This window comes from Temnothorax nylanderi, unplaced genomic scaffold (genome assembly GCF_030848795.1).
Source record: "Temnothorax nylanderi isolate EJ_2023f unplaced genomic scaffold, tnyl_v1.0 TNYL_tig0020_pilon, whole genome shotgun sequence".
In the NCBI taxonomy this organism is placed as follows: domain Eukaryota; kingdom Metazoa; phylum Arthropoda; class Insecta; order Hymenoptera; family Formicidae; genus Temnothorax; species Temnothorax nylanderi.
In genome coordinates this window covers 239,657-264,699 of record NW_027249082.1, presented here as the reverse complement: position 1 = coordinate 264,699, position 25,043 = coordinate 239,657, and the positions used below count along the sequence as shown (strand labels likewise).

Sequence of the window (25,043 nt, the reverse complement as noted above, 5' to 3'; positions counted from 1 at the left end):
TGTGAGGATCTATTAATTTCTGTGAGCAATATGATTTTGAACGGAACGAGTATTCTTCTTTCCCGGAAGGAGACGACAATTTCATCCGGATGACGTTAAGAACAGTAAAATCACAGAAAGATTATTTATATTGCGACCGGCAGTACGTGCAGCATTAACTAACCGTCTGAGAGAACAAATTGCGACGATGTTTATGATATCGTATTTCTGCCACTAGGTACGGAGAGCAGATACGGAGCGTTTATGAATCGTAGCGCCTGGCGACTGCACCGCGCATTCAAATCATCGGTCAGTGCTCCGCTTGGCTATCTACCTCCGCAGCCAGCCAGGGATCGCGTTGCACTTTCGTGCCGCGGAAATATTAACGTAAATGTTGCGGAGACTCCTGCACGTCCTGCGCCGAGGATCGCAATTACGTGTATTATCATGTTCTTGCGATTAGCTGCAGGCGATAATCACATGGGCGTAATGTCGCCTTCGGTTAAAAATATATTTATAGAAATTCTACAATCGTTCAGATAAGTACAATGTACGATTCTGGTAAATTGAGATTCCGTGAATCAAGATTCTAATCGTCATGTAAATCAATTGCTCTTGATAATTTTAATATTATTGGCCTTTCGATATCTCCCGTTTTATTACATCTCGTAAAAAGTGAATGGCACCGACGGACATATGTTTAAAACAATTTAATAATGTCGTAAAGATGCTGTAACTAGGCAGGTTTGTTGTATCTCGAATGGATTTGTTACGTAATGTATATATAAATTTATTCTTTATCTCGCATTTTTAAAAAGTGGAACGGTAATTCATATAATCATGCAAAGCACGTAACATTTTCATCAATACTCAAATCACACACTTTTAATGTTCTCGTCATTTTTATACCTGTTCAAGCTTGCTTGCATTATCATCGCAAATTTTAAACATTGTCGTCTCAACTCTAAAAAGGACAACAAAAGACTAACATTGTTTTTCAAATTTGTTAATTTATTAAATGTTTCTTTCCATTTACAAGTTGTAAAAAAAAATAAAAGATTTAGTTTCCTTCTCTAATTAAAATATTTTGAGGAATATTTGTTACGTAATTATAGTTTTATAAAGTGTTCCGTAGCACTTGTATTTTTTAGAATCAAGAGAGAAAAATTCCTTTATGCAATTAGCAACTCACCCTGACCGGCGTTCCTAGATCCCCATGGCACAGTGCACACCGGTAAACACGAATAATTTCTTTCTCTTTCTCTCTTTCGTCACTGGTAACGTACCGAAATCCCAAAACCGCGCGCACGTTTCACTCGCGTACGAACCGCGGGGAAAAAAAAAAGAAACAAGGAAAAACGGAAGACGGAGAGATACAAATGAAAAAGAAGATCGGAACAAGTACTCGCGGAGGGCGGAAATTCACGAGCCGCTGTGAGAAACGCGGACGAGCTGCACGTTTCCTCGGCAACTTCCCCTACGACAGAAACGGACTTTGAGTCTCCGGAGTCGGGCCCCTCGGTCTCGGTGCAAAGGACCCACGGGTCTTTGCGCTTGCGCATCAGGGCCCCTCTACCGGTTGACAGGGCGAAAGGTGGGAGGAACGACCGGCAACCCCCTTTCCACGGACCTGCTCCTTTTCGCGGGCTGCTTACCGTGCACGACTGCACGTGTGCGTGAGTATTATGTTTGCCTTTATCTGTGGGTGTTGGGTGTACCTGTTCAGGTGGCAGCACCTCGCCTGATGGGTGCACCTGATGGTAGGTCGAGGAACGAGAGAAGCAAGGTGTATTTTGGTGCCTGCGGACCTGCCTATCTATCTACATGACAGCCGATACCGATACCTATTTACGATCTGTTTATTCTCTTTTTTTTTGCTCTGAAAGAAAAATGTCCTTTTTGGAACTAATTAAATATCTAAATAGATACTTTTGCTTTGATCTTTACAAGTTGATAGACAAAAAACTGATTTTAAAGGAGTTCTAAGAGGACTTGTAAAAAGATCAAATTCTACGGTGTATGCAGACGAAGTATTAATTTAAGAATGACTGAATTCCGGACACACTTCCCTCGATTACGTCAAAGGGGAGCGATTATTATATAACTGCGTTAATTGCATTCGCGTTGCCCTCGACCGTGTGTGCTGTTCCTTCCGGTAGAATTTCTTGCATTCAACCAGCCGGGACAAGATCCCTAGGAATTCGCGACGTAACGCCTTATGTCTCGCCGTTGGGAATCGTTGGGGGGAAAGGGGACGTTGAGGGGTGTCGGAGGAAGGAAAGCTAGTGCTTCGGCGGACACTTGGATGCACACCGGTGAGCAACACGCCGTATGCGTTAATAATTCCCTCGTCTTCCTTTCGTTCCTACACTTCACTTTCGCGCCCGGCTGTGTTTGAAGAGGGTAATACGAAGACTCTCTCAAATTCTCCGAGTCTCTCTTTCTTTCTCTCTGTCTATTTTCTTTCACTGCTTCCTTCCGCTCGTACGTCACGAAGCGCCTTTTCCATCTTTTCTTTACTTTACAAGACTGCTCGGTTTCACGAAGATAAAAGCATAATTTTTTATACGAATAATGTTAATATTCGATCGACGTAAACAGTGACTCTCTTATATTTAACAAAAATTGTATATTTTTTTGTAATTTATTTTACTTAATTTACTTGACGTATATACATTTGACGTGTTTCACGCAGATACAATGAACGTTAAAATAACAAAGTAATTTTGATATGCCTATCGTCGATCTTGCATACAACAATCACATAGCGCGATAGGCAGTCGTTAGCACAGCGTGAAGTAATAGAGTTTTGCTAGCACGTTGTAGAAATAGCAGAATCATTTACCGACAGATCGATGCACACGAGTGAGCACGGCGATCTGTGGAATACGAAATAGTTACGGAAACAGTAGTTAGCTCTACGTATTACATTCTCGCGCAGATGCAGCAAAACTAGTTAGAAGGATGCTTGAATTCTCGCTTGGAGGGTACTTGAATTTCTCGCAAGAAACTTCGAACATGAAGGTTCGACAAATAAAATAAAAAATTTGAAAAAAATTCTGCACGTATTTGTTATGCATACGGTTTTTAAAAATCGCGTGCGTTTAATCTAAAATCGCGTGCCATTAATTTAAAAACGTACGCAATTTTTAAAAATCGCGTGCGATTAATTTAAAAACGTATGCGATTTTTAAGATTTACGTGCGGTTCTTTTAAAATCGCAATCTATTTCTTGTCAGGTAAAATGCAAATGTGTTATACTTCATGAGAGAAGTGGAACTTCGACTTTAGAGCCAGTTATAGAAGAAGGTCACCATCTAAGTTTCTAAATATCTTAAAATGATGATCGAATACGTTAACAATGTGTCCTTTCTCGGAACCGCGACACTATCTGCTATTTAATATTTGAGTTATGAATCATCGACGCACACATTCGCACGTGCGGAGTTCACAGAACGTGCCTTTTTTTTCGCATTGTTATACATCCACCTACAGGAGCGAGAAAAGAGACAGTCACGCATACATTGTTAAAGAATTCGTGCACGTGCGTGGGCGTGTCACGTATGCGTGAACAGCTTGGAATTCAAATCGAGCGCAGGAAAGAACTACGTTCGTCAGGTACGACGGCGTACGGAAAACCCGGCACGGTCGTTAAAGGCAATGAGAGACGTATGAAAGTGAATTTCACGAAGAAGAGAGGAAAGGATGCGCATCTCTGTACGGAATGCATTAGCTTCTAATACTTACGACGTGAATAGATCGCCACAGGAAAGAGGGAAATATTATACGCGACTATTAAGATGAGAAATATTATTATATACGTAATATTTATACTACGTTAATACCGAATAGAAAGTTTTCTCTCTCTTTTAAAGAAATTCAAAGTTTTATGCGTAAAAATCAAAATTTTTTGAAAACAAAATATATGTTCTTTTGCTTTCTGTCGTCTGTCAGGTAACTTCATTATTCTGTCCTCGTTAGATGACATAAATAGCGTTCATAGAATTGAGGAAATTAATTGGGAATTATATTTTAAATAAAAACATTTTTATTACAGACTCATAACGTTACAATTGCTAATTAACGTGTATTTACCCTTTTTATTTTCTTTTATTTTTATTTATTTGTATATATAAAATTATCTTACAATGAATCATACGATATATTGTTAAAAAACCCCCTCACATACACAGAGATATATGTATAATGCATGAGTGACAATTATTTAGTGGTAAAATAGCAATATTAATTAAAACGGTATATATACAATTTCGTTACTTGGTTCCCTCGATTCTCTTTCGTGTGAACAGTTGCAATAATGATTGGCAATAATCGCACAACGAGCCTGTTACGAAAGTCATTTGCACGTGATATCGACGACACCATTAACACCCACAACGTCCGTTACCTTTTCCGTTGGCGCTCGAACCTAGAATTATGCGATTATGCCGTTGCAAGTACAGGTTTGTGCAACGGTATAATTGCATAATTCTAGATTCAAGCTCCATCAATTGATCGGCCACGTTTTCCGATGCTGTAAAGTACGACAAGGTATTCGATATGGATGCCATTTTACTACATTTTAGAACAGTTAATTTTATAGCAAGATGGTTACACCATACTCTTCGCTGTTAACATTAATATAGTATCATATAAAATGAAGAATCTTTATTAGCTATTACGTGATCGTGATGCGGGTCATACGGGCAGTATTTCTACTTTAAGAAGCTACTTCTACTTTAACGCCATTCAACGATCACTATAAGACGTATTGATAAAATGTATGTGTGTCGGGAATGAAGAATAAAATCTAACAAGTGTATCGCTAGAATACGATAGTGTTATATGTGCTACTTGCAACGTGCAGACTTCGTGAATAATGGAACTCGATTTCTTCTCGAGTGTGCGTGCGTAAAACATTATTATTGCAATAGTAATAGAATCAAAGTCGAATCGAGAGCTTAACAGAATGAATACGTTGTAGTGTGAGTGCGTTAAGTAAACCGTGATAAAGCGATCGGTGATAATGCATTCTCTCGTGAATACTGCTTGAAGCGTTTTATGCATCTCAGTATGTCTCGTTCAACTCCCTGCGTTTCTTCGAGATTGGTTGTTTCAACCCCTAATTGCTGTAACTTTTTACATGTGCAATCTTCAAAATCTTATAGAAGAGACCGAGTGTACTGAAAAATCACGATTTACGTATCACTCTAAAATTACATTTATATTTAATTACATATTACATTCGTCTATCAATCTAATTACAATTGTGTGAAAGATATTTTTATAATCTTCTCGTATTGTAAAACTTACTTTAAGATTAAGAAGTTAAGATAGCGGAAGAATGAAACTCGCCTATTTATATTAGAGTTAAACCATTGATTCGCGAGAAAACTTTTTATTATTATCATTATAATAATTATAATAATCCTACTCGCTATGATAATAGTTCGACATAACTCAGCATAGTTGTAACACATTACATGGCATCAAAAGTTATACACATGTATGTGTTGTATAAAATTTGCGTTGCTTTCGATGCTCTAGATCAAATTAACTCTAATTATACTGTGCTAATAGCACAGCATGCTATTAATTTTAATAGACGTGCTTAAAGTTATTCTTTTTTTTATTGTCAATTTTCCTTTGTATCACTCTCATCACGATATTATTGTAAGCTCAAACGGGTTTTATAAAAATATTTATGATATATTCCATCATAGAGAGGTATTATCATTTCTAAGTTTAAATTCGTTAGCTCACCGGTAAAGTGAATAGTGAGACATTAACTTCTGGCAGATATTCTTTTAGAATAAGAAATCGTTTCCCCTGTGTTTTCGCTCACATAGGAAATATCACGGAAACTTAATTTTCTCGATGATGGGAGACAGAGAGTGAACGATGGAAAGTAGAGTGGCAGAATCCTGCGCTGTATCCTACTTTTGTTGCTGTTTCTGACACGATGCTGCACGTTCGTTATCATGTCGTGAGCTCCAGATAACGTTTGTTTTCTATAGAGCCATAGCTGTGAGAGTACCGGCCGCTGTACGACGCCCTGGACCACGCACCGGCTCTGTTCGAATAACTGTTACACACGATCAGCGAATTCATGCCGCCGGCGCCGGGCCTGTCGATCGGCACACCCTCGCCCCGTCCGTTCTGATGCAGACTGCCGCTTAATCGGCCGCTCTCCATCAGCGGTGCCCTGATATCTTCGACCGCGCCGACGTCGGTGTACGGCTTGGGTGCACGACCGCAACTGCTCAGGAACACCGCGGCTATCACGCCCTGCGAAAAAATCGCAAGCTTTATTTACGGCTCAGACAACGTCGAATAATTATATATAGTTATATAATTATATATAGTTATATAGTTTAAGAAATTCGAATTCGAGATGTTCGCGCAGTTTACAGATAATTGAACTGTTGATTGATTTTTGAAATCCCAAAGTTCGATTTTTTGAAGAGAATTTAGCTTTAACTTGATTCTATTTTTAGAAGGAAAAATATTACATTGTGCTATGATTTTGTTTTTAGATAGCTCAGATTTAAACTAAAGTTAATTTTATGATTTTTTAATCTTAAACTGAAGTTAATTTTATTAATCGAAAGATACAGATTGTACGTGAAAACGAATCAGACGTACCACTAACATGTGAAGTAACACGATAAACATGGAGCTATTTCTAAAACCGATGATGTCCAGCAGAATCCCAGCGATGCTGGGACCGATAAAAGCTCCGAGGGCGAAGGTACTTGTCCACAATCCACTGATGAGGCCATAGGTATCCAGACTATTCGGAAATCCATACGATCTGGACATGGAACACGGACAGGCGACATTGTCAAAAGCATTGTCGATTTGTACAATGTTAGAAATTCGTCAATTACGTAACATAAACCGTAATCGACTTGCGAATTGTGCGCAAATAATAGAGATGTTTATATGTTCAGAATTATTCTTGTGCGACTTACATAGATGTCCGCAAGGCATCCGTGAAGCTTGCAACCAGTTGAGCAGCCATGCCTAAGCCGTGGATCACAAGGCCGGTGATAGGCATCCAGATTACGGTGGGCGACGGAATGAACGGCGCTGGACCGACCAGCGAGAAACCGATCATTACGAGAAAGCAGCCGGCAATGGTTGCTACCTGAAGAGCATCATGGTTTTTTTTTTGCGCTGATATATATTTACGTGATATGTCTTAAATCTGATACAATCCGCCTTGGGAGCGGAATTACTTGTGATATAATTTAAGGGGGTAATTCAATTGAAAGTTGGAATTTTATGTAGAATCGTGATAATCTTTTTTTTCTGTATTTGTATTGTACAAGATTACCTTTGGATGCCAGTAACTGTCGCAAAGCCAGCCCCAGATTGGCGCGGTTATCGCGTAAGTGCCGCCGTTAATGACAAACATTAATCCGAGCACGACTGGACTTAAGTTGAATTGCCTCAGATGTGGTTCTAGCGTTGCTTGCAAAAATCCGATGCTCATGCTCGTTGCGACTATCGACATGCATGCGATCATCACGCCGGGGACTTTCACGACTTTCATTAGTCCTGTAAATCATATCATATCACATCGCGTGTAAAATCACGATTATATGGTTTAAATAATCGTTTAAATGAACAGCACCTCCATTGTTGTGCGATTCATTATCGCTAGCGTTATGCACAGGTAGAATAAATGCAGTGCTGACAGCTGCCAAGAACAACGCTGAGCCAAGGACCGCGAATGGTGTGGTATATCCGCCTATCTAATTTTACCAATCATGTGGTATTAATAATGCGTATTATCGTTACTGATCTAGATAAAATTATCGCGTGTGCAGTCAACGTGTTACTTTGCGAATACGTATGTACAACGTAGATATCTGCATACGAAATGTAAGAGAGAGGAATTAAGAGAATACCACTTATAAGAACATATTACCTGATAGAGTGCGCCTCCAACAGTGGGACCTACGATAAGACCCAAGCCGAAGAAAGTTTCCAAACTGGCGAACGTCGTGGCAACATTATTGGGAAATTCTTTGGCGATAATAGCAAAGCTAGCTGTTAGAAATGCAGCATTTCCCATTGCCTCCACAATCCTGATCACGAAAGATAGGATTATGAAGGGGTAATGACCATCGACTTTGTCCAATAAACCGAAGAATATGGCACAAGTTCCTGTAGTCAGGATACCGCCATTGAATAGTAACTTTGGACCGATTCGATTGAGCTGCGAAAGACAATAAATTAAATTAAAATTTGCGATAAATGATAATTTCTTTAAATATTTCCGTTAACGAAAAAATGACTTTCATTAAAAGTGCACGAGAAGTAGGATATCTTATAAATTTTTATTTTTATATATAAAATGAAGTATTCTTGTATATATTTCGTACAATACAATTTTAAATTCTAAAAATTTTACAAGTAATAGTTATATAACTTTTTAGGATCTTTTTTATATCTTGATTAAAAACTGAATATGGGAAAAATTTTGTATAAATGTTTTAAAGTACAATTTTTTTCGTTGCAAGTATTTGCAAACTTTTGATTATTTTCTTTATAGAAAAACGTGGCTGTGAAAAATTATAACATCGAGTACTACTTTAGGAATTTTGCACACGGTAATCGGCGAGTCTGAGTAATGGCAAGTTTCGACGCTTCGTGTTGCAACCATAATTATTATATAGGCTCACTTGCGATCCGAATTCCATAAACTTACAAAATTTACAGTGCTCTGTATATTTTCATCATTTTTCTCATTATTTCGTAATACTCATTTCTTCGATATTTTATCTGCAGCGATAGCCATATTATTCGTGACAGATATTTTAGCGCAGATTAGATACTTAGGACGTTGATGAATGAGAATGATTTACGACTTTACCGAAAAAATAATCTTCCAGATTATAGACGGACGGAATTTTATTACTTAACTTTATCTATTTAATGTAACGAATTTGACTCGTGGCATAAGGTTCGTGTTATGTCCTTGAAAATGCATCTTATGTATTAATTGCTAATTATGTCATCACTCACATGTTGTCCGTATAATGGGCTAACGAGAAATACTACTAATTCGAAAATTCCAAAAACAAGTCCATATTCCGATGGCGATGCTCCTTTTTTCTCGGCCTGTGGAAAAGAAATGTCCATGTCAATTTGTACGTTTACATACGCATATGCGTTGTTACGTGTTAATTCGCCAATATTTCGAGTCGTTCGAAATATTGGCAACTCGACGGCACACTGAACTACGCAACAGCTCCGTCGATTATCGCGTCGCACTGCAATTAATGCTCGTCGAGATAATATCCCGATAAACTTTGGAGCTTTGCTCCACGCGACGAGACTACAAACCGAATTATCGAATGTCGCCGTTTGTCCCGCGATAGACAGACAACATCCTTGGGCACGTGCTCCATCCGTGGACACGCATTTGACATGTTCTCTTTTTGGGAAAATGCGTTTATTTAGATTTCGAGAAAGAATTATTAATCTCCTTGCTTATTACGATTTATAATCAAACTTCAATATAATATCGTCTTTCTTTTTATTTTATAGCAATGCATGCTTGCCGTCATGCATCCCGTATTATTAAGAGATTTAAAAGAGAAATTAGAGAAAGAGACAGTTGAAAATAAAATGGCAAAAGAATTAAACGGGAGGTTTGGGCAATATTATTATGCAATGTGGAAACAAATTACGATATAGGCGTGTTTGTTGATAGGTCTCCTAACTCGCTGCTTAATTATCGGTTTGTAACAAGATAAGTACGTAGTGCGTTTTTAACTGCAGAGTAGCAAATAGTTTCTGACGTGTATTAACGCACGCAATCCGATAAAAACTGCTTTCTAGTAAACTTCCGCTTCTTCTTATGCAAAAAGACATTATATGATGTATTGCAATCTTACATTTTCTTAATAGTTTGACTTATTTTCGCGTGCGCTTTTCGCGATAGAGATTCTATTAAGAAAGAAATTAATCGAACCTGCCAGACTCTTCGACCTTATCGAGAAGATTTCTTCAACAAACATTAACCTTTGCACTCTCGAAGGAATGATCTGAACTCGGATAATTCGACGCCTCCAAAGGCACTTTAAATGTTATATGAGAAAATGTCGTAATATTTCATTTACTCCAACTTTTATCAATTATTTTATTAAATCTAATACTTTAATAAGTCTATTGAAAATTTAATAAAATATATATTTTAAATAATGTTTATATATCTCATATTATGTTATAATTTACATATTTTTATCATTATAGGATTTTTATGCATTATCGGTCAATAAATGAAACGCGATGAAGAAAAAATCATGGAAAATAAAAAATAATGCGATAGTGATTGAAAATACTACATATGCTTGAGGAAAGATCGATTCAAAGCATGCGAAAAGTATCCACATTCAATATTAAACAAAACTCTGCAGTTTAACATTCTCTGTTAAAGATAAATATCGGAACGTTGATATTCATATGGTATATAAAATCTCTTTCTGTATTTTTAAATCCAAAATAAATAGATAGGTATTTAAGTGTTCTATTTCTGGTGACTCACTGCATACGATACAAGGACAGTAAGACAATACTGAGACTATGGTTTTGTAAACACTTCGATCACCGTGTTTGAAATTCGTATCTCGTCGACGAGAATTTAAACTGAAATTTCTTTTAATTTTGCAAAGTGGATTTATGTTTAGTGGCACCATAAGTCGATCATTATCGTCATGTTATGTCTATGAACGTGTGTAACTCAAACATCGCTATCATTTGAAATTGCGTGAGAGAACCTTGAAAATCGAGCGACCTTTCCGGGCGATGTTTGGACGCGTAGAAATTAAAGTAGCAAGATTAGCACCAATTTCCGCTTGTACGCTTCACGTACGCGATTTCCTACTAGAAGAATCCGTGATCCTTACCTCTTGAGGATAGAACGGTGCTTGGAGCGAGACGCAGATGGCATTTGCGAAATCGGCGATGCTGATCACTATCAGGGTGAGCCATTGCCGTTTGGTGAACTTAGCCATAATTCCGCACACTTCTCTAATCTTTCACACCCGTGCGAATTTCGTGCGCCGCGACACAAGGCCAGATGCACTGACTTCGACCGGTGAAGAAGATCGGGGATGAGAAATTCGGAATTTACATCAGGAGCGGCCAGAACGGTCGAGCCGATCGACAGACTACTTTGCTTGTCACTCTTACGGTAAATAGTACATATTTAGTTTACGATACTTATACATATAGTATCTCGTTCTGTCCCGTCTCATCTGATCCGCGCGCGCACGTGTTTACTACGTGCGTGGCCGAGCGTCGTTGCCGCACTACGCAAGACGCGTTGTTCACTTTTAAGGACTTTGCAAGAAGACCGGGAGAAGAAGGTCGGAGGTCGAATGATATGTCCTACCACGGTTCTAATTTCATTATCGGCCAACGCGCTGCCAAGCGTCTCGCGAGCGTGTTATATACAGGGCGTGAATCTACGAGCGACCGTAGGAGGAGCGGAGCCGACTTTACTCCGTTTGGAGCACCCTATTTATCTATCTTTTTCTACAATCGCTTGTACATGTTCCTGTCCCCTAAATGTGATGCCATCCAACAAAGAAATTACATTTTTTCTCTAAACAATTCGATAATATCGGAGACTTGAACATTCTATGAATCATTAAACGGAGCATTACTTCATTATTTCTTGAATTGCATATGTCGTTTTGTAAAGTTAAAATTTATTTATTTCGAGGTAGACATATTTATTTATTTTGTTAGAGTAATTAAAATGTGATAATTCTTAATACTTACGCTTTACTAAATACATCTATTTTATACAGTTTCGTATTCGTAATTCTATTTCTACCTTATATTTCTATGATAATAAATCTTACGATATGATTAATCGCAACGCAATAAAGTAATAAAAAAGAAATTAAACACTTAATACAACTACAATATATAATAAATGAATATCATATCAGTTTATCGGTTAACGACGAAATTTAACAATTCAAATGTAACAATTTTAAAAACAAAAGTTTGAAAACGTTTACACTGTCGATCCAGGCTCAGTACTTTCAAATTGGTTTAAGCGTATTAAATTTATAATAATTATTATTTAGTTTAATTCAAAATACGTATGAATTTTGTTTCGAAAAATCGGCCTTATTATTTGGACGACAGATCATAATCAGTGCTCGCTACGCGTAGGTATCTCTTACATATTACAAATCGTAACAAATTATGATTATTTACGCACTATTTACCAAATATTATTATGATAGGGATTATGATACCTTTTCACAATCATGAAATGTATGTTCGCACTTTAATGGAGTAATGCAGCAGTCATGGATGTCGCGTGTGAATTTTGTATGCTGTAGGGAACTATTACGCATCGTGCATCCAAATTTTCAGGGGCAATTTGGTGAAAACGCCGTTCAGGAAGTCCATGAAGTACTTGCCGATACTTGAGCTGGCCGCCGGTCTCATCTCCTCGATTATCTCTTTGATGTTCTGATTCAGGAACTGATTCATCGCCTGGCCGATCACGTTGTTGCCGTTCAGGTGATCGTTTATGCGAAATCTGGCTCGACCGAGACTGAAGTCGATTAACAATCGAGAGATTTTCATGTAACGAACACCATTCTTCACTTCCTCGACACCTTGCATGCGAGCGATTGCCTTTACGTCACCTGTATTGAAGTGTGAATATGCAAATCAAAAGACTGGCGTGCTTTATTTAATAAGTTGTGAAAACTAGCGTTTATATACCTCGCGAGAATTCTTACCGAATAATGCCCAAAAATCGCCGTGACTTTGAATAGGGAAGAGAAGTACGTTTCCGTTGATGTCGTAGCTGCCGTGAATATCGATCTTCGGCAAAGATAGATGTAGATCGAACCTATACGATGATATGTTCACTCGTACTTTGCTGACGCTGTAGTTCCCTGGTCCTATTGCGGTGATGTTAGTGAAAATCGCTCTGACACGCACCGGACCTTGACCGTTCTCCATCTTCAGTTCAGGAATCACCAATGGTTCTATTGGAGGCACATCCAATTCTGGGATACCTATTAAAAATTTCTAATTAGAATTTATTTCCGACTAGTTAACAATTGTTGAGAATAACGGAGGTGCATTGATTAGTGGGAAAGATATAATAGCAGGAAAGTAACGAGGTTTTATTTGACTCGTTTATTACGAGATTTGTCACAGAATTAATGATAGCAGTTTTTCTAAGTGTCATGTGTGAACATCGGACATTCATATGAATTTATGAAGAAATAATAATAGCTTATTACTTCTTGACTCTATATTACGTATTATTACAGATTATATATCATGAATTAAGAGACGTGCTAGCGCTCCGACACTAATTACGTAAAAATTATGACACGCCGGCTGTGATTCATGTCATTGTCCCGATGGATGACGATTCAAGCGCTACCACTTTTCCTTATCTGGAATTCTTATGTCAGTCATATTTTCGATTCAAATATCTTAGAAGTTAATGTCGTAATTAAAAATTTAATACTTTTGTTATATAATGTCGACACAAACTTTCGATTAAAATTAGTCTAATTAAAATTGGTTATTAAAAATTAAAAGATACAATCCTAAGATATCAGTGCGTAAATTGTCAAAAATTTCAAAGAATTTTGAGAATCACGTATATATTTATAACTATATGATTACGTATCCTAATTAATAAATGAATTATTTATCACGTTAAACAGCTGTGACAGATATATACGATGAATTTGTATAATTTTATATAACAATTTTATAATCACACACGGTTAAATAGCTGTATCATATAAAATGTTATATAACTAATAAAATATAATTTTATGAAGGTTATTATATGTATATTATGGTCTAATAATGTAATCTTAATATATAAAAATATATTTCACTTAAGTTAACTTTAACTATTTAAAATTTACATGGACTGATAAATTTTTTTTCAAATTATAATTCGAGTAAAATGCATCTTAAAGAAATTCTAATTTATTGCAAAGCATCGATTATAAATTAATGACTCATTTCTCTCTAATTATAATGAGGTCTATTTTTGGACAATTAATATTTGAATGTTTTTTAGCAGTTTAATTTTTTATTGTTATGTATTGTATACGACCTTGAGTACTTTTTTATGTATCTATATATATTTTTTCTATCTTTTCTTTTAGAAAGATATTTTTAACGAGTATAGTGACACACATATAATATAATTATCTCAACTTTTATTTATATATTGATTTGAATGATTTTTAACTTTTTCGAAATTAACCGTTGTCATATTTTGCCAATATTTTGCAACGACGTCGTGCGTGTAATTATGCCGCAATGCTTTTCTACGTAGTCCCGAGTTTCGACTTTGCCTGTTACATAAAGCAGCATTGTAAGTCTAAATCAGTTGTACAAATTTTCACGATATTTACGAAGCGAGTTGGAGGAAAGTTTACGGTGCGCTCTTACGACATGAGAGAATATGCTTTATGTAACAATCGTCACTAACATTTTATTACATGTGGGCTTATTTTGATAATTGGTTAATCGATTGAATAAATATTGTATAAATCCGACAGAAAAAGAAACAGGAAATAGATTTCAATTCATTAAAATGGATGTACGAATGAAATTTTCGCGATACCATACATCGTTTATTAGTTTCTCATTGTGTCGATGTTATTTTTTTTATATTAAACCTATTTGAGAATTTTACAACAAATATTATAAGGTACATTAAAATTTATCGCTCAAATTGAAATGACAAATCGTATGATCGTAACTCCAAGCAAGATATTAACAGATAAATAAAAAAAAAATACTACAATGAATGAAATTAAACTTGCTTTTATATCGGGAAAAATATAAATCCTATAAGATCTAAAATTTACAAGTTATTTTTACAAGTTCTTTTGGTGGCACTGTACTATTTTCTCTGTTTACATTAAGATTTTAAATTACATTATAAAAGAAAAGTGTTGTCAATTAAGAGAGAAGCAATTATGTGCTACTTACTATATCTCCTCTAGCTCGTATCATGCATTTTGCTAATTTGATGAATCGCCATTTCACTCACCTTTCACCAAATAGGGCTGGATATGAGTGAGCGTGTTAAGAAAACACGACTCGATCTTTGGGTCTTTCCTGCTGCACGGTAGTATGTATTCGGCTGTAAAAAGAAGAAAACTCGACTACAGGCGATCAAATATTATGTAACAGATATTATGTAATTAATAATAGGTATGCTAATAATGATAACATGTATCACGATATTAAGCAACGGACTAATTGCGACATTTATAGGCGACGCACGTATCTGTCACGATAGTCCCCATTAATCTTTCTTAAGGACGTCTTCTCTAAACACTGAACACGTAATATTCTTCTCGGATTTAAATATATACAGATACCGTTTCATTTAAATTCTGCTGATTTTTATGTATTTTACATTTTACGATCTAACTAAAAAAACATAATTTTACATCACTAGAAATTCCTTGGCTTCATGGGCTATAAAATGTTCTTTTTTGTAGAACACGGATTGCATGAATAATTTTTGCATCAAAATGGTAAAACCTTTTAAAATAGCGTTCTTTATAATTTACTATTTTTATTTTATAAAATATTATGTAATATTATATTAAGGTGTATAAGGTGAAATATTAATAGTGTATAAAATATTAAATAATGTAAAAAATGTATATACTTGTTACATAAATACTTATTTGAAAAATTAATTTATAGAGTGATTCTCTCTCAAGATTACTATCTATCCATTTCAATATTTAACGATTTATTAACTTGATACTGATCAATTTCCTTTCCGAGTGTAATTATATATCTCGTTAATTAGTTATGTCTAGGTGATCGTGTATATAAATGTTAGTTCGAGTTGATCATGTATTCCCGTGTATCTAAAGAAAGCACTAAGATTTTTGCATACAGTTGCAATGTAATGTGAAAAATTTAATTATATGTTTTATTATTATCCTTAATGAATAAAGTTACCTATATTATCACGCTATAATGGATAAATTATTACTAAAAAGCATTCGCTGTTAGTTCGAGCGATTCGATAGACGTCTTCTTTCTTTTGTATTGCCGTAATATTTGTATTAATGATTATATTTGTTCTAAGGGGGACCGTATTTTATTATATTTAATATGAAACGATAACACTCAGTGAAGAATGGAATCCGTCTTTTGCTCTGCAAGGTCTTCTTGTTTTCTTTTATGCTTTTTTAATAATTACTTTTATTTTCAAGAACCTTGCAATATTAACGATTAATTGATCATTCCGACAGACTGAAATGGGAAGGAAGGAGAAATAGTAATGCGAGCAATCAAGACAATTCTAAATGTGGTAACACTTGACCTTTGTAAATTAAAATCTGTATTAAAGACTGAAGACATTTTAGTCTCTTCTTGCTATTATTAAGTATATTTTGCGTAGGAATCTGGAACATTTGACGCATCACTGGTATGGCTATTACGTATTATCGCCACTTTCACTTGGGACACCGTTCGACTCGACCGAAAACGAACACGTGAAAAATAAAAGATAAAGAAGAAAAAATTATAGCAATGGGCTATAATGCTAATACATAAAAATGTATTACAATGCAAAAATTAAAAAAAGAGAGAAAAAGAAATAGAAAAAAATATGCACATTCTTGGATTATTACTTTTGAGAAGGTTTGGGATATAATATATAATCACTCTTAGTTTGCTTCAAAATGGAGGAAGAAAATCTGCCTATATCCCTCACGTGTTTGCTTCATCACTTTCGTTGTTGTAAAACTGCTGCCGAAGCAAGAAAGTCGATTATAGTGGAATACGTAGGAAGAGCGCTGTGATTAGTAGCGCGTGTAATATTAGTTTAAACAATTTAAAAGTGGCGATTTTGAGCTCGACGGTAAACCACGTTCCAGACGGCCTCAGAAAGCGGAGGACATTGCTAATGCTACTGGACGAAGATTCGGCAGAAACGTAACAAGAGCTCGCAGATAAATCAGCGCTCGTTCAAGCAGTTATTTCCAAACATTTACGTCACCGAGAACTGAAGAAGAGAAGGTCCGATTTAAACTTGTGTGTACCCTTGCTTCGTTTAGAGTTTAATTTGCCAGTGCAAGATGTGTCTACCTCGAAGAAATATCGTCACTCGAATGCAACGTTAAGTACACGGAGTGGAGAATCGGCGGTGTTTTGCGTACATCGTTGTAACACCGGCTTTAACCCGGTACTTTCTCCGGATGATTGCCGATCCTCGACACCGAGAATTACGCAATCTCTGACATAACCTTCGCCACGTCGCCGAGAAATGTTACGCCATATTCCGAGACATTATATCGGCGGACCACCATAGCCGGTGTCGCGCTTCACATTGCACACGCGAATTATTTTGCCAGATTGGCTATCATTATTGTTGGATAAAAAATTGACATCTCTACAAGACAATTAATTACTGTGCGTGAAGTAAACTGATCGGAATTAGCACGGAAAAATCGTGGCGATATCATTGAATTCTTTGGAATTGTTTTAACAAGCTTCAACATCGCTTCTGTTTTTAGTCATCAAGGTTATATTCTAGTTCATTTATCCATATTTTTAACTTTTATGCGGTATGTTTAATTTATGAAAGGATTCTAACTTAATATTTTATCTATACGTTTGGGTATTAAAATAAATAACAATATAAAATTCTTGCTTTGTTTAGATTTAAAAATACATAAAGTCGTGCTTATTTTGTATTATTTCTGACTTTTTAATTGCAACAAAAAATAAAATAAATTATCTAAGTAAATAACATTTTTAATAATGATTATTCTAATAACTTTGCTATTAAAATTATTTGTTTATAATAATAATAAATAAATATTTATATATTTTTTATGCGTCGCTTTTTAAAATTTTAATTGCTTTTAATTGCTTATACAATTATTAATTTAGTTTTACATTGTTGTAGGGAACTGTAATATAAAAGGTAAAGATATAATAATAAAATAATATAAAACAATTCATGAAAAATTAATTTGCATATTGATGGAATAATTGGAATTCAAAAAATATTTTCAACCTCAGCGATGCAAAAACCTATTCTACGCATCAAAAAACAAAACAGGATAAATATCTTGGTTAGAATATCAGTTGCATGATTCACGAAAGTCAAACGTATAGCTTCGATCGAATTTGGAAAACGTTGCGGAAAAATTCGCGTGATTGATGGTTGGTGCAGTCACAATAGCGGAGAATGCAGGTGCAATCAAGACAACGGCTTCCGTCACGTAATAATAGGGTACGCCCATTGTTTGTATTTCTTCGGATTACGACGAAAGAGAAAGGCAGATATGCTCGAGATGTTCGCCGGAAAACGTAAATGAAAATACGAGGTAAGATTACACTCTCGCGTAATCATTTCCTATTATCTTTCGCGTACAAACGTAATCAACACGACCACATCTTTCTCTCTTTCCCCCCCCCTCTCTCTCTCTCTCTTTTCTTCTTCTTACCATAGAATAAATGCTAATGTAAAATAAATGCATACTTTATAGACTAAATAAATGAGCCCTAATGTATCGAAGTGTTAATATAGTAAGAATTGTTAAATAGAATAGTAATGAACTTTTCTCCAGAAATGCGTGAAATAATATTCATTCTTCTGTGGTTTTTTACTTTTAAATTTCAAAGATTTTAATGATTTATTGAATAATCATATGACATTTTGTAACTTTGAAATTCGACATTAAAATTTAAATTAGCAAATAAATCATTATAAGTAGTCGTAAAAATGCAAATATAGGTTAAAATTATAATTTTAACAAACGTTTAGAGTGCCAAAGTGCATAATGTTAGTATTTTTATTGCTGCTTTCAATTTTAAAACCCGATCGAAAACAATTTGTATGCGTCTGCGTTGCGGTGTCATGGGCGAGCAAGGATCTAATGAATATTACCACCGCGGCATCTATGACTAACAAACGCGCATGCCGCATAGCAATCGGTTTCAATTTAGCATCTCAGCTTCCAACAACTGCGTGTAGTGCAATTTAGTAATTATGATTTGACAATTGATTGATGACACGAATTAGGAGGAAACAATGATTTGAAACGATGATCTTACGAGTAGGGAAATCTGGCTCATTAAACCCGCTGTTGACTTCGGTGACATTCTGGTCCTTGCAGGACACCAAGATGGCCCACCAGAGACCTAGGAGCAGAGTGGAAGCTGATGTCTTCGCGAAGGCCATCCTGGCGGTCCACTCTTTCCGAGAAACACGACACTCCTCACTTTCTCGTCCTTACGTCTGTAAAAATGCGAGCAGATCCTTAGCGATCGATTACCCCCTCCCTACGTGGGGCGCTTATATGGAGATTTTTAACTTGAACACCGGCAACGCTTCCGGCAACTCTTCGAAGATCGCACAGGAAATAATGGCCGCGACGTCGATGAATTTGCGAAAGGGATACCGATACAGGGAAGGGACTTAATGCGAACGAGAATTGAAGGCTCTTGCCAACGAGTTCTACGGCTACTTTGATAAACTAAGGACGGGACCCCTTCATATCCTGTCTTATATGCGCGGTTCCCCTACTCTGAAGGTGCCACTACTGCCTACCGACTTTAAGGAGCCAACCGTCGTGATCACCTCTTTCCACATCTGCCTTGACAACGCGCCCTGAACCGATGTTCTATGACCGGCTGCACATGAAAAATTTGCATACGGTTGCGACAATCGCAACAATCGTGATTGGATATTGTTGTCGAAGCTCTGCGTTTATGGCCGAAAAATTCTCTGGGAAAATAATGCCGTGGATCTTCATGACTTTTATCGCTTGCCTTTCACACATCACATTTTATTACATTAGATCTCAACTATGTTACAAAGTCTTATTTTTGTAAGATTATTCTCACAATTTTCGTATCTTCTTTGTTTACCGATTTTTAATGATCCATAATTTGCATTAGATTTTATATCAAATTTTAATTATAATTTTATGTGCCGTTAAAAAAATATTTAAAAAATTAAAAATACAATACCTACATGAAATTATATATTAAAATATACATGTATATTGAAATATATTTGATACATAAAATTATAAATATAATTGTATTTTGAAATTTAATGTAAATTATAAATCATTTAAAATAGGATTTATAGTTATAATATCTTTTGTTATACAAAATTCAGAGACACCTGCATCGTCAAAATTGTTATTTTTGAATAAGTGCAGCATTTTACAAATAATTTCCCTACTTGTTAATGCTTTTACTTTAATTCATTTAAGTCGATGTTATATTTATTGGATAAAAATTGCGCGGTCATTGAACGTCAAAGCAATGAAATAAATCAATAAGGCTGCCTTTGTTCCGCGATGATTGTTGACGAACTTGAACGGCCATGATCATTTTAATGTTTCATTGTCTCTTTAGATTTGTCCTCCGAGGAACCTGATCTTCAATTGCGTTTCCTGAATCGTGCGCAACATGCGAACAGACAACTTGTCGAACAGATAACTTGAGGTACATACCGTAAAAATTTTGCATAGTGGACAACCAAGTTCACCTCGACGTCGTACAATTATCCCCTTCCCACCTTATGTAGTGTACAAAAATCTTTTTGCATTGAGAATCTTTAACTAAAAAAAAAGTAGTTAAACTTTTAACTGAAAAAAAGCTACTGACCTTCTGCAAAGGATATGGTAAACCAGTTTGCCGATATTATTTCAGTTCCTTTTTACAATGACTAGACATCAATGCTACAATTATACTTATAATTATAATTATAATTATTAATTGCTACAATTATATTACACTCGAAAAAGTTGCATATTAATATTAACTATTTATTAGAATGATCATTAGAATGTTTTTTTTATGTCGCACGTTTTGTTGCAAGATAAGCATCATATAAACAACAATTAAGCGTGAGGTAAGTGGAACGATCTTGAAAAGGATTGCGACAAAGTTTCATAATTACATCGTAAAAGAGGAGACTGTCGACAGAATTGCAGTGGGAAAGACCGAAAATGCAGAACTTCGGTATAAGGAATCTTTATATGCAAGTGCAAACTTATACGAACAAGAATTGTTCGAAAATATATATATATAATTGGTATTTTCTTAATTGAATAATTTTTAATAAACTCGCTGCTCGCGCATTATTTGTTCTTGGTTTATAATAGATTTTGCTAATATTTGAAAAAAGGTCGTATTATATTATATCGTATATTTTTAATGGAATGATTGATTAAAGTACATTATTGAATTACGCACATACAAGATTTATAATAATAATTTGAATAAATTAATTTTATTTATAGGATTACGCACCACCAAAGATAACCGCGTTGTACTCTCATAGCCCTTCAATCACCATATGTTTGGTTTATGGTAATAATATTATATTTTCTTATATGGTAATAATATTATATTTTCTTTTAAATAAGTTTTCAAATAACTTGCACATCTATTGCAAACTTGTTATTTATTTTTACAGCTTAGCTAACATTAATATTTGTTTGATGTTCATTTCTTGAGTCGCAACATACGGACAAATAACTATTCGAACAGATAACTTGAAGTTCAAAAGTATGTAAAATTTTTTGCATAGTGACAAGTTTACTTCGACACACATCTCTATCTTACCTTATGATATACAAAAATCTTTTGATTGTGTTGTTTGTATATGCATATAGATACTGCATATAATATATTATAAAATATAAATTAAAATAAGATTTAATTTTTAATTTGCAATTATACATACATCTTAATTGTTATGTGTAAAAGTTTAATAACTTTCAAATTTGACCCTTGCAAATACCATTTTAGAAAGGAATCTAAATGCAAATGTACTGTGTAAAGAAACATAAATAAAGCAGTGTATATTATCGTGCTATCAAATTAATAAAAAATATCAAATTTGTTCTTCACACAAATAAAATTATTCATGTAGTAATCAATTTTCAGCACTTGTCGAGCGCTTATTAATACATGATTTCCATGATAGCGACTGTGACAATAAAGTAAACATAGTGTAAAACTATAATTAATAGAGGAAAGTCCCCTATTATGGGATAGTATCCTAATATGAGATAGCGAGGTTTCTGCTAAACTAATAGGTTCCACAGAGACATATTATGAGATTCTATCACATAATATCCCATATTAGGATCCTATCCCATAATAGGGGACTTTCCTCTATCAATTATAATAATAAATAAATAAATTAGTATTGCAAGAAATGCAATAATAAAATTTGCTTAAATTTTACATGTTTTCTTCAAAAACAGGTATTTTGTATCGTTCAAGAAAACTTTCTATTTTTATTCTCGATAGCCTAAGAGATGTTTTTCAAGTATACTCAGCTGTGAGAATGGTCAACAGCGTGAAGGAGAATAAAACTTGTATATCATATAAAATCATGTGTTGATCGTCTAAATTATAAATAATATCGAAAAGATACAAGTATTTAAAATTATAAATTGTTGATATATATATATATATTTGATTATTCCAAAAATATTTATTAATAATTACATGTACTAGAAAAAAAATCTAGAAAATTAATAAATAGTGTATAAAGATAACATTGAATTTTACAAATAAATTTTGAAGAAGATAAATTATTTTCTAATATTTTTTAAAATAAAAATTTAAAGTTTTTTATTGTATATTTTAGTAATCATTATACGTGTATGTGTATGTATTAAAAACGTTAAATTTATATATAATTATATTATTTATATTTAATTATATTTAAACAAGATAGATATCTAAACTTAATACTATCAATTCTCCAAATTTTAGAATAGACTTTCTAGAGAATTTAATAAAAAATTTTACTTAATTTACTTAATTTTTACTTTATTACTTAGTTTTTCTTTATAGAATTATTTTTAGTTGTATATTATTCAATAACGGATTATCCTGTATTGTATTTTTGAAAGTGGTGTCTTTGCTATTAAGCGGAATACAAAAGCAAGTGCAAAAAGCGTGTTCTGAATACGTTACATTTTTGCGCTTTATTTACAAGTAGACTGCATTTAAAATGCTGACGATGTTTGCTCACACTAATTAAGGAAACGTATCGATTTACGCTTCTAGCTGCACAAGATTATATAAACTACATTCCCGGTTTTAAAGGTTAAAATTACACACATCTAGTTAAAATTACGTATCCAGACTCGACGTATTTGCTATGACGTCTTAAGCTACGAAAAAATCAATTATTTATATATGCATTTAGAACTTGTTTGTTATTTTGAACAAGAATAATAAAAACAGTTGCATAAAGTATATACATAATTCCATGATAACAAAGATAAGAAACTAAACAGGTAAATAATAATTTCTACAATCTATTCACATACAAAGAATAAGTGCAAAACGACAATGCGTTTAAGGTGGCAGCAATGTGTCCAATGGAAATTTCGAGTAAATCTTATTCGAGAACGTCTTAAAGATCTCCGAAACGGCGTTCTCGAGAGCTGGCTTAATTTCGGCCTCCACAACATCCCAGTTGTTGTTTAAAAAGAGGTTCATGGCATTAGATAAAGTACTGTCACCATTGAACAAATTGTCCATATGGATATTGGCTTGTCCAACGTCGAAGTCTACGTACAAGTCGGTGACCCGATAATGAGTCTCACCAGTTTTTCGAGACTGATAACGCTCGCCTTGGACAGTGGATATGACGTCAATATCCGAAAGATTACCACGCATCAATCCGTTTCCGTTTATAGGCAACATCAGAATATTTCCTTCTATATTGTAGCTAGCGTTCATCTTAAGACGTGGAAGGTATAGTTTCAACCTAACGCGATTATCATCGACATCGACCCTGAAAAAGATGACTAAATAAATTCTGTATATACTATTTTCGACGATTTGTGATGTAAATAATTTTAATGCGATTTGATATGTAGTTTGAGATGAGAGAATATTCTTGCAAGCATCAGATTTTCGAGCTGCGGATGAATTTTAACTCGTTTCTTAATCTGGTCCATCGCTCGACTTACGTACTTAACGCTTTTTAAGATGAAACTCGTTCCACCTTGAACCTCAATGTCGGTATACGTCGATCTGATGGAAACTGGACCGGCCGACTGGCTAATTTCAATCCGTGGCACGCGAAGTGGCTCACAGGATGGTATTTTCAATGCTGGAATGCCCGCCTTCAGATAAGGTCTTAACAAGTCGATGCTTTGCTTTACGCATTCGTTCAGCTTCGGATCGTTGCGGTGGCATATCTTCAGAAACGATGCTAAAAAAAAATGTTCTGCGATTTGCAATCCTTTTCTCGCAAATGTTGCGTGATTAAAATAACGACGCGTTTTATGTTAATAACTCAACAATTAAGTGATATTTAATATTTAATGCCACAAATATATAAATCGTTGAAAAATAATAGGTCAATAAAAACTTGAGATAATAGCGTATCATGTCTTAATAGCATCATATTAAAGCAACGTGACTTTTTTTATAAAAGTAGTGTTTGAGTTTTTGCGCGATGTTTCAGTTTTTTATTTTAGTTTTTACGCGTAATATATACATCCAATTATAGGAAACTGACGTGAATAGTTAAATTCCACGCTTAAGAGAAGACACAAGAGAAGACTAATATAAAAAATAAGTAAATATTAATTGCACAAATGCATAAACGTCTATCAATCAAAAAATAAATTTTTAATTCTTCTTGGGTCTTCTTAAATTAAATAGAAATCAAATTATAAACATGATTTCTTCTTAAAAAAAAAAAACATTACATTTTTAATTACAGATATTTTTTAGAAATTATCTGACAATCATTGATATAAAACCGACATTTCGCCTATCCAATAATCTATAATAACCGCATAAATAAAGAAATTGGTACATTAAATAAACTATTTTATAAAATAATCGATATTACTTACGTATATCACGAGTTTTCACTGCGACGAATCCAATTGTTAGAAACAAGAATGCACATATATTCGCGCTGGTGTGCATTGTGGTTACGATGAATTCCGTGCGTAGAATAATTCGTCGATACGTCGAAATGTCACTTT

General features: G+C 34.6%; 4 protein-coding genes across 4 annotated transcripts in view; all 4 read right to left on the bottom strand.

Annotated features, from left to right (window-relative positions):
• The window catches only part of LOC139769098 (uncharacterized), a 39,877-nt gene extending 38,159 nt beyond the window's left edge, over nucleotides 1-1,718 (bottom strand). Inside the window, exon 1 of the mRNA XM_071699860.1 lies at nucleotides 1,172-1,718. The gene's annotated coding sequence lies outside the window, so the exon portion shown is untranslated. The remainder of the gene's footprint in view (nucleotides 1-1,171) is intronic.
• A 3,464-nt stretch (nucleotides 1,719-5,182) lies between these two features.
• On the bottom strand, nucleotides 5,183-11,328 carry LOC139769096 (MFS-type transporter SLC18B1). The gene is made up of 8 exons (XM_071699858.1): nucleotides 10,902-11,328; nucleotides 9,016-9,111; nucleotides 7,916-8,206; nucleotides 7,619-7,739; nucleotides 7,319-7,542; nucleotides 6,954-7,129; nucleotides 6,625-6,793; nucleotides 5,183-6,267 (listed from the first exon to the last, which is right to left on the bottom strand). The coding sequence occupies exons 1-8, from the start codon at nucleotides 11,007-11,009 to the stop codon at nucleotides 5,959-5,961; spliced, it is 1,494 nt and encodes a 497-aa protein (XP_071555959.1). The 5' UTR covers nucleotides 11,010-11,328; the 3' UTR covers nucleotides 5,183-5,958.
• Nucleotides 11,329-11,688: 360 nt separating this feature from the next.
• Nucleotides 11,689-19,535, bottom strand: LOC139769097 (protein takeout). The gene is made up of 5 exons (XM_071699859.1): nucleotides 19,368-19,535; nucleotides 19,108-19,291; nucleotides 15,065-15,157; nucleotides 12,765-13,046; nucleotides 11,689-12,668 (listed from the first exon to the last, which is right to left on the bottom strand). Exons 2-5 carry the CDS (start codon nucleotides 19,232-19,234, stop codon nucleotides 12,364-12,366), a joined length of 807 nt encoding a protein of 268 aa, XP_071555960.1. The 5' UTR covers nucleotides 19,235-19,291; nucleotides 19,368-19,535; the 3' UTR covers nucleotides 11,689-12,363.
• Nucleotides 19,536-22,996: 3,461 nt separating this feature from the next.
• On the bottom strand, nucleotides 22,997-25,034 carry LOC139769084 (protein takeout). The gene is made up of 3 exons (XM_071699845.1): nucleotides 24,909-25,034; nucleotides 24,016-24,256; nucleotides 22,997-23,833 (listed from the first exon to the last, which is right to left on the bottom strand). Exons 1-3 carry the CDS (start codon nucleotides 24,982-24,984, stop codon nucleotides 23,392-23,394), a joined length of 759 nt encoding a protein of 252 aa, XP_071555946.1. The 5' UTR covers nucleotides 24,985-25,034; the 3' UTR covers nucleotides 22,997-23,391.
• Between the last annotated feature and the right edge of the window lie 9 nt (nucleotides 25,035-25,043).